This window comes from Lactuca serriola, chromosome 1 (genome assembly GCF_051521515.1).
Source record: "Lactuca serriola cultivar US96UC23 chromosome 1, Lser_US96UC23_V15, whole genome shotgun sequence".
NCBI classification, from domain to species: Eukaryota; Viridiplantae; Streptophyta; class Magnoliopsida; order Asterales; family Asteraceae; genus Lactuca; species Lactuca serriola.
Window position 1 is genome coordinate 17457572 of NC_136408.1, and position 12717 is coordinate 17470288.

At 31.1% G+C, this 12717-nt stretch overlaps 1 protein-coding gene across 1 annotated transcript; it reads left to right on the forward strand.

Moving 5' to 3' along the window:
- The first annotated feature begins 2688 nt into the window (after positions 1-2688).
- LOC145052040 (flavonoid protein) lies at positions 2689-7114 on the forward strand. Its single transcript, XM_078999860.1, has 10 exons — positions 2689-2706; positions 3891-3976; positions 4520-4962; positions 5066-5248; positions 5355-5462; positions 5557-5652; positions 5745-5889; positions 6126-6338; positions 6459-6577; positions 6733-7114. Exons 1-10 carry the CDS (start codon positions 2689-2691, stop codon positions 6903-6905), a joined length of 1584 nt encoding a protein of 527 aa, XP_078855986.1. The 3' UTR covers positions 6906-7114.
- The last annotated feature ends 5603 nt before the right edge of the window (positions 7115-12717 follow it).

Consider the following 12717-nt stretch of genomic DNA (forward strand, 5'->3'; position numbering starts at 1 on the left):
CACAGTTTTCTCACTGTATTTTAGTATGGTTTTGAGATTCGCAACGCATGGTTTTATTATGATATACTCAGTTTTATGATTTTTGGTTATATTAAAAAAATGAAATTTCGGGTCGTATTTTTAGGTCGTTTCAACTTTATAATAGTGTGAAGTTGTATTTTACTAGAAATTCATTAAACTAGTATGTATTTTACCTTCTGGTATTCATATGGATTGATGGGTTTAATTATTAGAACACCCTGATTCTTGAGTATTTGCAAATGTATGATACTAAGTGGAAATTCAATCGTTTCGATATTTTCATTATGTAATAGTTTGGTTTGTTTAATAAGGTTATGTTCAAGGGTTACACTAAAATATGGGAGGATTTATGGTGATTTTAGTGTCACCATGTCATTTTATGTAACTGGAATTAACATGTGAGCTAAGGGGCTTCATAATTTGTATTCTAATATATGTACGGGTTTGTATGGAGTGCACGCATGTATAAGATCAAACTAGAATCCGGTTTGACGACAAGTCGGGGGTCCGGGGGCAGCACCCCTTTGGCGGGGTCTAAGGGCAGAGCCCCTGGCTGGGGGCAACGCCCCAAAACCTCTCAACATTCTATTTATGGGAACTTAGTGGAAAATCAGATTTCTTGAGGGTGATTATGGTAAAACTAACGAGACTTGTTAGTTTTGGTAACCCTAAATCCTCATTAAAATCCGGATTACTCTGACTTGCTTCCAAAGAAACTCATGACAACCCAACCTTAATGAAACCCTAATCTCGTTTATTATATAAATGGTTATTCCTTCTCATAAGAGACATACATAATTTAGCTCTCGTTTTCTTCAAACTTTCACATAATCTTTCTAGCAATTTGGCTTATGATTTCTATGCCTAGAATCATAAATGTCTATTTGGATTATCCTAGGCTGAATTTCTTGCAACCCAGACATAGGGTAGAAATTTTAGTTCGGAAAGTGTTCTCACGATCCAAGTTGGTATCCAAATCTCCATTACAAACCCTTTCATTTTCCAACACTAGTTAACTAGGATAATGTCTATTATGTATGCAATTGATTGACTGTATGATACTTTTATGTGTCATGTTTGGTTGGGGTATTGCTAGTATTGGTTAATCGTTATATGACGAGGTCGTATGTAGTTAAAATCAGATAGCCTTATAACTCTTGATCTAACCTTATTGCTTGTTCTTATTTGATAAAGGCCTTAGGATATGAACACCTATCCGATTGTCTATCTTATTCTCCGACTACGTGTGATTATGCATTCATGAGGCGATCCATCAATATTAGCTTTTGTATGGTTGTGGATCGACTATGGAACCGAAAGCCTTGTTTGTATGCATTGTATGTATGGCGGAGTATATGGTATATTTGAGAACTCATTAAGTTTTATGCTTACGTTGTTAAGTTAAATGTTTTTCAGGTTATTCGAGGGAAGGACGCGGCGTGACTGTATATTCGCATCGAAGATTATTATTATTATTGGCTTGCGTTGGTTTTTATAAATTAACTCTCTTTAAACGTATGTTTTCGAAACGAAAGGATAATATAATATGTTTTCAGGAATGTGCAGGAACTTTTCATCGGATTTCAAATCAAAATTTTGAAAATTTTGGTTTTGAAATTTGAAACGTTACACATACACCATGTTACACATACACCATAGATTGCTTTTATAAGTCTAATCCAAAGCATGTCTCATTGTTATCAAAAAGCCACTGCCCTTTTTCTTTTTTTATTGTTTTTATTATTATTATTATAAAGAGCGTTATTGAATCGAATCCCTCCACGCTTCCAAGGTTGGTACCACCTCTCTTTTTGGAAGCCAAAACTTTATCCTATTTAACCCAACTTATTTTTCTTTCTTCGTTTCTTCGTAGTTCTTCGTTCCAGCCCACAAAGAATTGAGATCTAAGAGCTTCTAACTTCTGTTTGTCTAGCACCGGCAATTTAGAGATCCACATCATGTAGTATATAATCAAGGAGCCAAGAAGCTTGAGAACGAATATATTTTGTTCTCCTTGCATGAAAACCCTTATTTCCTTGAAGTTAAACAAATAATTCGTCTAGAAAAAAAAAACATTTTTGTTTGAACATTTCAACATCCTATTGTTGCTTTGCGTTAAGCTAGAGACTTTTTATATATGTTGAAACTTCATGCAAGTATTCTTTGAAACCAACTAATTTTGATCAATACCAAAACTATAATGCATGTGCCCTAAAAACACCCCTCGACAATTAGAGGAAGTTCAATACAAAAATTATAATTCTATATAAAAAACAAGTTTTAATAAACTAATAATAAATAATAAGTTGAATTTATATTACTAAATTCAAAATAGTTTTCTATTTAATTTCTCTATGAAAAAATAGAAACTAAACTTTTAAAATTTGACAATAAATAATTAAATTCACGTAATTAATAGCTTGCTTTGAAAGAACACCCTTCCGAAAGAAAATGATATGATGCTTTCCATATTATTCTAATATACAACAAAGCACCACATAGCACATAGCCACATACTAATTTTGTCTGAATCAACGCAACGATGAGTTGCCGGAAAAGCACGATCGAATCGAGTTGGTGGAAGGCTGCAGATGATCATTGAGTTCCCATTATTGTCATTGCACATTCTTCAACAAACCTCCAAATCAGCGCCATTGTAGTAGGGTCATGCCCACCACCAACATGGTTAGTTTGTCGTCTTCTATATTTTGTCCTTTCATTTATTCTTTACAATACACGATCATCCGACACAAAACCCTCTTTCATAAACCCTTAATCCATAAATGTGAAGCGATTTTCGTGCTTATAACAACTGTTTGTTAATTGTGCGGCTTTATCCAAATCATGGAACGGAGTTCGATCGATTATATCAAGGTTTGTGTTGAGTGAAAGTTTTGATCTGTGTACACTACGATGAAAGCTCAACTCATGTAAAATGGGGTTTGGATTTCATTGTGGCTGATGACGAGAGGCTAACTTCATTTTATTCCAACTTCTATTTTTATTTATTTTCTGGGAGCTACTCAAATCGACCAAGATTGATTAGGGTTTTACCTTTTATGAAACGATTTGGAATAAATTCTAATCTATGCTTGACTGATTCTTTAGATCCGGAAAATAGGAAGTTAGTTTAAAGATCTATTGTTAAGATTTGTGTTCTAAACTTAAATTTAGTTATTACTAGCTTGGTGTCATGAACACTTTTCATTTTCTTTCGTTGAAACTGCATTGCTTTTTTATTGGGAGATGTTCTATAAATTTGTTAAATAGTCAAAACAACTTTACACTCTACATTAAAAATGACATGATAATGTTCTTGAAAACCGAGATTATATATAATTTTTGGCTTTTGGTTCAGTTTCCTGGTGTGGGACCCATGAAATAGAATGTTTCATTTGTGTGGCCACTGTTTGGTAGAGGGGGACACCTAATATAATATATTTTATTGGCCTTTTAATGTGATACCTTAGTATACAACAACAGAAAGATACAAATTTCATGTAAATTCTTTTATATCTTAACAATCTCTTTGGCATATTGTTTGATTTCCTCTTTCTTTGGATTATGAATTTGTTTTTGATTCTTGACTGGAACTTTGACATGTAGTTTGACTTTAAAAGGCAAAAGTACCAAATCATAACATGATTTCCACATGTCAATATTCAAGTTCCTTTTGAATTTTAGTAATGGGACCAGAATCTTTTTAAAAAGTCTTCAAACCCCAACAGAAGTACTTGAAAGATATCATCAATATGGTAATCAATTAATCATGCATGCAATTTTATCATTTGGTCAAAGCCCATTATATCAAATCTTTAGAATCTTTTCCTTAAATTTATGTCAATTATTTAATATTTACTACTTTGCAGGCCAATTGTTGTGATATATGTGGTGATAAAGGTGTGATTGAAGCTATAATAACATGTTGTGAATGCAAAACTTCTCGTCAGCATCTGTATGATTTCTCTTCTCTACTTCACTTTCACATGACAATATCATATGACTATAAACACATTCTTGTATGTAAAAGGTTTATATTTTTAATCAATTTTATAAAAAAATACAATCATTTAGTAAAATTAAGTTTTTATATAATTAACAGTTACAAACATAACTTGAAAGTTTGTTACCATACATTTATAAAATACTCAAACCTTCAATCTTTTAAATATGTGAAACATTATTCGATATTCAATCGTTAATGTGTCTTAATGAATCATATGAACAATATGTGCTTAATCCATTGATTGGAGACGGAAATTTTAGATCATTTATTAGAAGTCTTTCCCAATAATGAAAATATGTCATTTAAAGTGTTTTGTTTTTGTAGAAGAACCACTCAATCATTCTTCAAAAGTCGATGTTCCTTGTTGGATATGTTTTATTGTCCTTTTTTTGTCATAAATCATAATATAAAAGTAAATTTGTAATTTTCTTCATTTAGAAGACTTGAAAGTTGTATTTATGTATTAAAAGTAAATTTGTATGTTACTTTCAGGTATTGCATGAAGGTAGTTACTACAGAGGCACCACAGTTTTGGCTTTGTGAAGAATGTGAGAGAAAAAAGTTGTTTTCACCAACAAAAACAACCGATAAAGAGCAGATACCTGAAGTTTTAATACAGAAAAACACAAGGGTACTAAAAAGTCCAAACAAAAGTTCTTTTGCTAGTCGATTTAACTTCAAGGAGAAAAGGGTGAATACAGGAAGAACAAAATATATCAGTTGTGATGAAGCAGTTAAACTTTCTTCAGGTGTTAACAGGTCTGAACAACAACCACTTTCTTCAAGAAATGCTTTCAGTTGTAAACATGGATCATCAAGATCCATGCCACCACCACGTGAAAAGAGTCTTGTTAAAATCTATGGAGCCACCAACAACTCCAAGTTTGAACCACAATTACAGCAACCTGTTGCTCAAAAATCAACTGCTGTGAAAGGTGAAACTCTTTATGCATACTTGTTATGTACTTTTAGTTTGTAAAATGTAATTACAAAAGTTATCGTTATCTTTAACCTTTTTTTGGGGTTCCTTGTTTCCAGATTCTATCAAGTCCACTAAGTGTTCTTCTGTAAGAGTTGAAAGAACAAACACAAAAAGCTTTTCACCAAGGAGTGAAGTCTTGCCTCCCACAAAAGAAGAAGCTGATATCAGAAAGCAGGTTGAGGTGCCTAAATCTTCCAACAAAATTGAAAAAAACATCACACAAGAAACTATAAAGATGGGTATTGACTTATGAATCTCTAGTATTTGTGATTGCATCTTATTCTTATGGTTTTATCTTGCCTAATCCCTAATGTTATGTATTTTTTTTAATAAATTTTTTTTCAGCAAAGAGTGAGGTTCTCTCTCCCACAAAAGAAGAAGAAGCTGAAATCGAGGTGCCTAAATCTTCCAAAAAAGTCGAAAAAACCATCACACAGGAAATTACAAAGATGGGTATGTATCTCTAATATTGTGATTGTTCCTTTTTCTTATGATATTATCTTGCCTAATCCCTAATGTTATGTATTTTTTTTTAAATTTCTTTCAGCAAAGAGTGAGGTTCTCTCTCCCACAAAAGAAGAAGAAGCTGAAATCAAGGTGCCTAAATCTTCCAAAAAAGTCGATGAAACCAACATGAAAAGAGGTAGAAAAGATTGGTATATGTTGTTTGTTAATGTCATTGTGTCATGTCATCCTTGTTGAAAATGCCATTAATTTTGTAAATGTTATTTGAAGGTGGCAATAAGAATGATGCTGATGTGGACGCCAGGAATAATTCTAGAGGGCTATATCTAACAATGGGTGGGCCAGGGGCAGGGGGAGGGCCTGTTTCTGAGGAGATGCATGATACTTCCATTCCTGCTTTACATTCTTACTGGAAGTAAGGAAATTATCCATTCTTTTCTTGCATAAATCTAATTCTACTTTCATTGAAAAGAGGAGTCAGTGTTTGACTTTTGAATGTCAAAATAGGAAGTTTTTAGAAACCTGAAACCCATATAAAGGTGGAAAGTCAAGTGGACTTTTTTTTTTCTTTAGAAAAGAGAGAGTGTGTGTTTGGTTTTATGTTTGAAAAAGAAAAGGAAAAAATTTAATTGGCATGTTTGTTTTTTGTAGGGGAAGTTTTAACCTACCAAATGGGCATGAAATATATAATGGGGCATTCAGGGCTCATCCACCATCAAATGTGCATAGTAAGGTGTATGAGGCCCTACACAAAATGCCTGAAAATATTTGTTTTGAGTTGCTTCCAATTCCTGACTTATTTCAAGGCGACTCCCCCTATAAGGATGACATTGGCTTGTACTTCTTTCCAAGATACAAAAAAAGGTTCATATCTTCCTTCTTCACCAACCTTATTTATATCTTTAGGGTTGAACACATAATCTGTATTATTAAATTTTAGTTTGTTTCTTTTGTGACAAATCTTGATTTATTTATTGTGCACAGATATGAAAAGTGTACTTTAACGGACTTTCTTTGGAATAATAATTTGGTTATGAAAAGCTATGTGGATGAAGTGGAGTTGTTTGTACTCTCATCTAAATTCCTACAACTAAATTCTCAAGGTAACTTCATAATCTCACACAGTATATATGTTTATTATCCCTTTTGTTGGAACAAAAATTACACTTTTTTGTCCCATTCAAAAAGTTTTAAGCTTGTTGTATTACATAGAAGAATGAATGTATAAATTAAATATTGTTTTTTTTTGGGTGTTCAGAATTTGAAGGGAATTACTTTCTTTGGGGAGTGTTTAGGGCAAACATGGTGAAGAAGGACACGTCATCAAAGTCAATTGCTGTGCATGAGAATGCCAATTCAGAGTCAAAGTTTTATGACTTTCCTCCAGGTTTTGAGAAAATGCACAACCCTCCTCCTCCTCCTCAAGGTTGATCCTTTTGCAATATATATGACACGTGGCACCACATACTTAGAGCATATTATATAGCTGAAGAAAAAAAGATTATTGATGGTTTCGGGTTTCAAATAGGAAAAGAAAGAAGCACGTGTTAAATAGTTACTTGGCAGAACTATGCATTTGTGGATATTGATGGCATTTACTACTTACTAATTACCAATTAGTGTATGGGGAAATTCAGCTATATAGCAACTAATGTTACTATTTTACCTTTTCATAGCCTAAGTATATTTGACAACTCAAATATTCATGAGAACAAAACAATATTTTTGACTCATAATACCACTAAAATCATTGTTATTATGCATCCTCTATGGCCATCGGTTAAAAAACTCAAAATATATATATATATATATATATATATATATATATATATATATATATATATATATATATATATATATATATATATATATATATATATACACATGCATATTCACAAAATAAAACAATAAATTGAATGTTTGATGTGCGATATGTTTAGACAATGCATAAACTACTATTCATAAATTAAACTTGCTGACTTGCTGCTGTTGGTTTTTCCTCCTAGCTAGACAAAATGTTTAGTTAACGATGAATATAACAAATTAAATTAAATATCTATTACTTTTTTTATTAATTATATGTTTTAATATTTATTTATTACTTCAGTTATAAATTATTATATTTATAATAATATTTTAATGCCTATTTATTAATTATAATCGATGCATGATAGGTGTTGATATGTTGGAATCGATTTTGAAATATTGTATGTTTGTATCCCGTGATAATTACAAAAGTACGCCAATGCCCTTAAAATAACTTGTAGTTATATTTAGTTACCAAAACGGTCTTTAAATATCTTGTTGATCATACCAATCATTTTAGATAGTTATGAAATCATATTTTTTTATGCCAAATTTGGACGTCAATAACCAAGAAAAAAATTGAAGAATAAACTAACAATTCCATCATTGATTATTTTGATTCAAAATTTTCAAGCTTTTCGTAATGACTAGTGATATATTATAAACTATAAACTATAAAGTACACAACTATGGCATACAAACCCTACCTCGTTTAGTTCATTAATTTATGTCTTTTAATCAAAATATAGGATTAAGGCATGCATCTTATGTCATACTACTAATTTATGTTACTGTGTTCTAACTATCTATTATGTGCATTTATGATTGATTATGAAACAATCATTTTAGTTATTTTAAGAAAGTAATTAATGCATATTATGTCATACTATTGATTTATGTTATTGTGTTCTAACTATCAATTGTATATCAATTGTATGCATTTAGAATTGATTATGGAGCCAATCATTTTAGTTATTTTAAGAAAATAATTAATGCATATTACATGTTGAAGATATAATGGGTATTAATTAAATGTTTAGCATTTAATATGCATTAATTATTTTTTTTAAAATAACTAAAATGATTGGTGCAGAATCAATCCTACATGCACACAATACACATCTAGTGTGTGTGTGTGTCTATATATATATATATATATATATATATATATATATATATATATATATATATATATATATGATTAGGTTCAATAGAGAACTATAATTAACCAATGAACCAAAGAACCAATATTTTTTTTTTCAACTTTTAGAACTTATTTTTTATCAAAAAAAACTAAAAATATAGAAATTCATTACTTTATAATATATATATATATATATATATATATATATATATATATATATATATATAGGGTTAGGTTATTTTGTTTCTAGTAACTATTGTGTGCCAGAATGCATAGATCTGGACCATCGGATGGAATAAAATCAAAGGTCATGATTTGAGGGTCTATGATAGTACAATAGGGTAACATGTACCATATAATCACATAAATTTCAGCATAAGGGCATTTTAATCAATTGAGACAAATTTAAAAAAGGAAAAATCGAGATTTATGGGATAATTAATGATTCTAATTTAAAAAATCTGATTTTTTTTCAAATTAATTCAATTTCAAACGTAATTTGTAAACATAAACCGACTTTATTCTATCAGAATGTTATTTTGTTATAATGATATTTTGTAAGTCAAAATGGTATACAACTATGAACATAATATTATAAACACATATTATCAAGACCAATAATTTTTAATGAATACACCTTTTATATAAGACGAAGTTTAATAGTTTAAAATAAGTAATTATATTCATTCTTAATGAATACAACTATGAACATAAACTATATTCATTCTTGAAATCTCTTGTAAATATATATATATATATATATATATATATATATATATATATATATATATCGGCATCCTTGAAAGAATCTTCATTCACTTTCTTGTTTCGTTTCTAGATGTCTTGTGTATTTTTAACCTCCAAGCCACTTCAAAATATGTTAGCATTCTATGAGATTGACATTTTGTGAGATTGACATTCTGTCAAAATTGTATTGCATGAAAATGATTTTCTTCAAGTAGTCTTTTCCATCAGGTCTTCAAGCCATTTCTATCACAAATTCGTTGCAAAATATTTTGTAGTGATACACTTGTAACAACTGCACATTAAACATATAACTAATTAACTAGAATTTTATCAGAGTGCAACAATAATACTCTTACAGAGTAAACTATTCTTTCAAAATGATTTTGAATATTCTTAAAGAATTTGAACTTAATAGCAACTTATAGTATCTGCATAAAACATACTACAACATGTATAAATGTATTCTGTCAGAATTAGTAGCAACACATGTTTTATGTAATATTTATATTCTTATAGAATGCACATGTGTTTACATTTTTATATGAAAACAAATCCACAACTTATGTCACACACCCGAACCAAACGGCAGAAACGTCCGAGGGCTCGCGTGACTTAAATTGAATATCGTCACAATGAATATACATGAATCATAACATAAACGTCACCATGCATCAATATATTACAACTAAAATTGTTCACATCAACTACATTGTTTTACATTACACATTCATAACATAAATAGTTCGAGTGTTTTTAACAACATAACATCTAACATTACTTCATAATACTCTTCCGTTTACCTGACTTGAGAATACAAGTTATATTGGAAAAACGTCAACATATGAAATGTTAGTGAGTTCATAAGCAATGTTGTGATAAAATGATTTGTGTAGTTTGTAAAAAAAAAAACCCAGCAAAATCCGATATTTTCTGAAAAGACTTTTGTTTATCAAAGTGTGAGATCCATAAGTTGATGCATGAATAATTTTAAAAACACACACACACACACATACACACACACACACACACACATATATATATATATATATATATATATATATATATATATATATATATATATATATATATGAATGGTATTTTGTGTTATAGTTTTTACCCCAAGTTTTGTATTTTTAACATTTTAAGTCCTAAAATGGGTTTTTTTTGTTAAAGTATGTTCCTCATAACCTTATAAGCTATTTTTCTTAACTATCTTAGTGTAAAAGAACTTTGTTTTTGTTTGTTTCCTTTCTCATGACATATATCTCGAATTATCACCCCTTTTTGTTACATATTTATCACAAAACACATAACATCACACACATACATGCATAAAATCACACATAGCATACACATACACATAGATCTACACATTTTCTTGTATTCTCCCCCATAAAACATATGAAAACCGAAAATAGAGGGGTATGAAGCTCACCTTGAGTTGTAGTTTCGGTTTTGAAGAAGACTAGAAGAAGATTTCGATCCTAGCAAGTCTTCTTGGTAGATCTCGAGCTTAGATGCTTCTAAGGTGCAAGATCACAAGATTGAATGGATTTAGAAGAGATTTTTGGATGAAATGAAGTAGCTAGATCATGGATCCAAACATAAACTTACCTTGGATGATGACTTTTGTGGAAGAATCTCCTTATCAAGCTCTAAATCTCGAAATTTTTATGATGGATGGAGAGAGTTTCTTTGAGAGAGATTTTTGAGTGAAATATGTGTGTGTGTGTGTGTTTGGGTTCGGCCGAGGGGAAGAAAGAGAGGAGAGAAGAGAGAGTGAGTGATGAGATAGGTGCATGGAAGCATGAGACTTTGCATGGAAAACCTCCATGTAAAAATGAGGTGGCACCCACACAAGTCAACTCTTCCTCTTGGTGGGCTTGGGCCGAGAATGGAGAGGGGAAAAGGAAAGAATTGGGCCTTGTATGTTTAAGCCATTTATATGGTTATGTTAGATGATTTTTTTGGTCCAATAAAAATCAAAGAATAGTTTTTTTTATGACCTATTAGGGCTAATATAAATTTGTTTTGGTCCAATAAGGCCCATTAAAGTTAATCTAAATTATTTTGGGTTCATAAGGCCCAAACATGTTAAGTTTCATGTATATGGGTCTAATTAGGGCCCATTTGAGAGTTCTAGGTTCAAGATAGATAATTTGGAAGCTCATTGGTCCATTAGGTCCAATAAGGAAGTCTTACTTCAAAGTGAACTCAAATTGGAATTTCAAAGGTTTCCAATTCTTTGTTGACCATTTGTAGGGCTAGAATGAAGTATTTGATGAAGTTTTGTTGTTATAGAATAAGCATCATGCATGCTTTCATGTTATTGATTCATAGTTGTTATAAGTGTTGTGGTTACAAGGCACCAAAATTCCTAGTTGTGACAACTTAGCCCTTTTCATTCTAACAGAATACATACCACTATTTTCTTATTCCAGTAAAATAGTAAACAACACACATATGCAAAATCCATTGTAATTTGCAAGCAAAATCTATTTTGTCAAAACTCAATCAAACATTATTAAATCATGTAGGAACAAAAAATGCATTCCTTTTCTTGTAAACTAAGGAACTACAATTCTAGGAATATCAAATTATATATGTCTGGGATACATAAACTAAGGAACTACAATTCTAGGAATATCAAATTACTAATTGATCATTTTCAGGCACAAGTGAAGTAATTCAAATTGTATGCAAATTGAAAAAGGTTGAAAACCAACATAAATAATCTGTTAAAATGCTGATAAAGAGAGATGATAAGGGTACATACATACGTGGATCTTCATCCATTACAGCAGTTTCCTGAGCAAACGTATCCTGTAAAACCAAGTCGTCTTTTTCTCCATCTGCTTCACCCGTATCACCACCTTTGGGAACCAACCCACCAGCATTGTTGACGCCACTAGTTGCAGCAGCCTGCCCTGTTTTAACAATCGCTAGGACTCCTGACTTCCTCTCCCTCAGTTTCTGAAGAAATTTGATCTCTTCTAAAGCTAATATGTGTTTATCAATCGTTGTTAGACCACATGTTAGCCATGAATTAGAACATCGAACTCGTAAGCTTTGTTGATTTAAATATTTAGCTTCAATTTATACCAAGAAAATATAGAAACCTTAGCAGAACATCTGAATCAATAAAACCCAAAAGTAAAAAATGAAATTGGAGAAGAAACCCAGCTCATAAAGAGAAAGAGTGAAGAACACCACTCACCGCATCTCATTGTTGTCTTCTGTAACTCCTATTTGTTCATCTTCTTCGTATGCTATACTTCGTTTTTGGAAATTTTTGTTCTTCTTCATCTTTTACAGCTTTTCTCTGATCCCCTCTCAGGCTTTACATTGAATGAAAACAACCACGCTTGGCAGCTTCGGGTTCGATTACTTCGCAGAGGATGAATTTCTCTCTTGGCGCCTCAAAGTCTCGATACGTCTTACTCAATCAAACAAGAAATTCTTTTCTCTCTTTTCTTTCTACACATGATGATGATGATGATGATGACGACGGATAAAAAGGGTCAATAGATTTAGGGCTTGAATATG

Coding starts and splice junctions, on each gene's coding strand:
- LOC145052040 (XM_078999860.1), top strand. Junction 4,963..5,065: donor AAAATCAACTGCTGTGAAAG/GTGAAACTCTTT, acceptor CCTTGTTTCCAG/ATTCTATCAAGTCCACTAAG. Junction 5,653..5,744: donor TGAAACCAACATGAAAAGAG/GTAGAAAAGATT, acceptor TGTTATTTGAAG/GTGGCAATAAGAATGATGCT.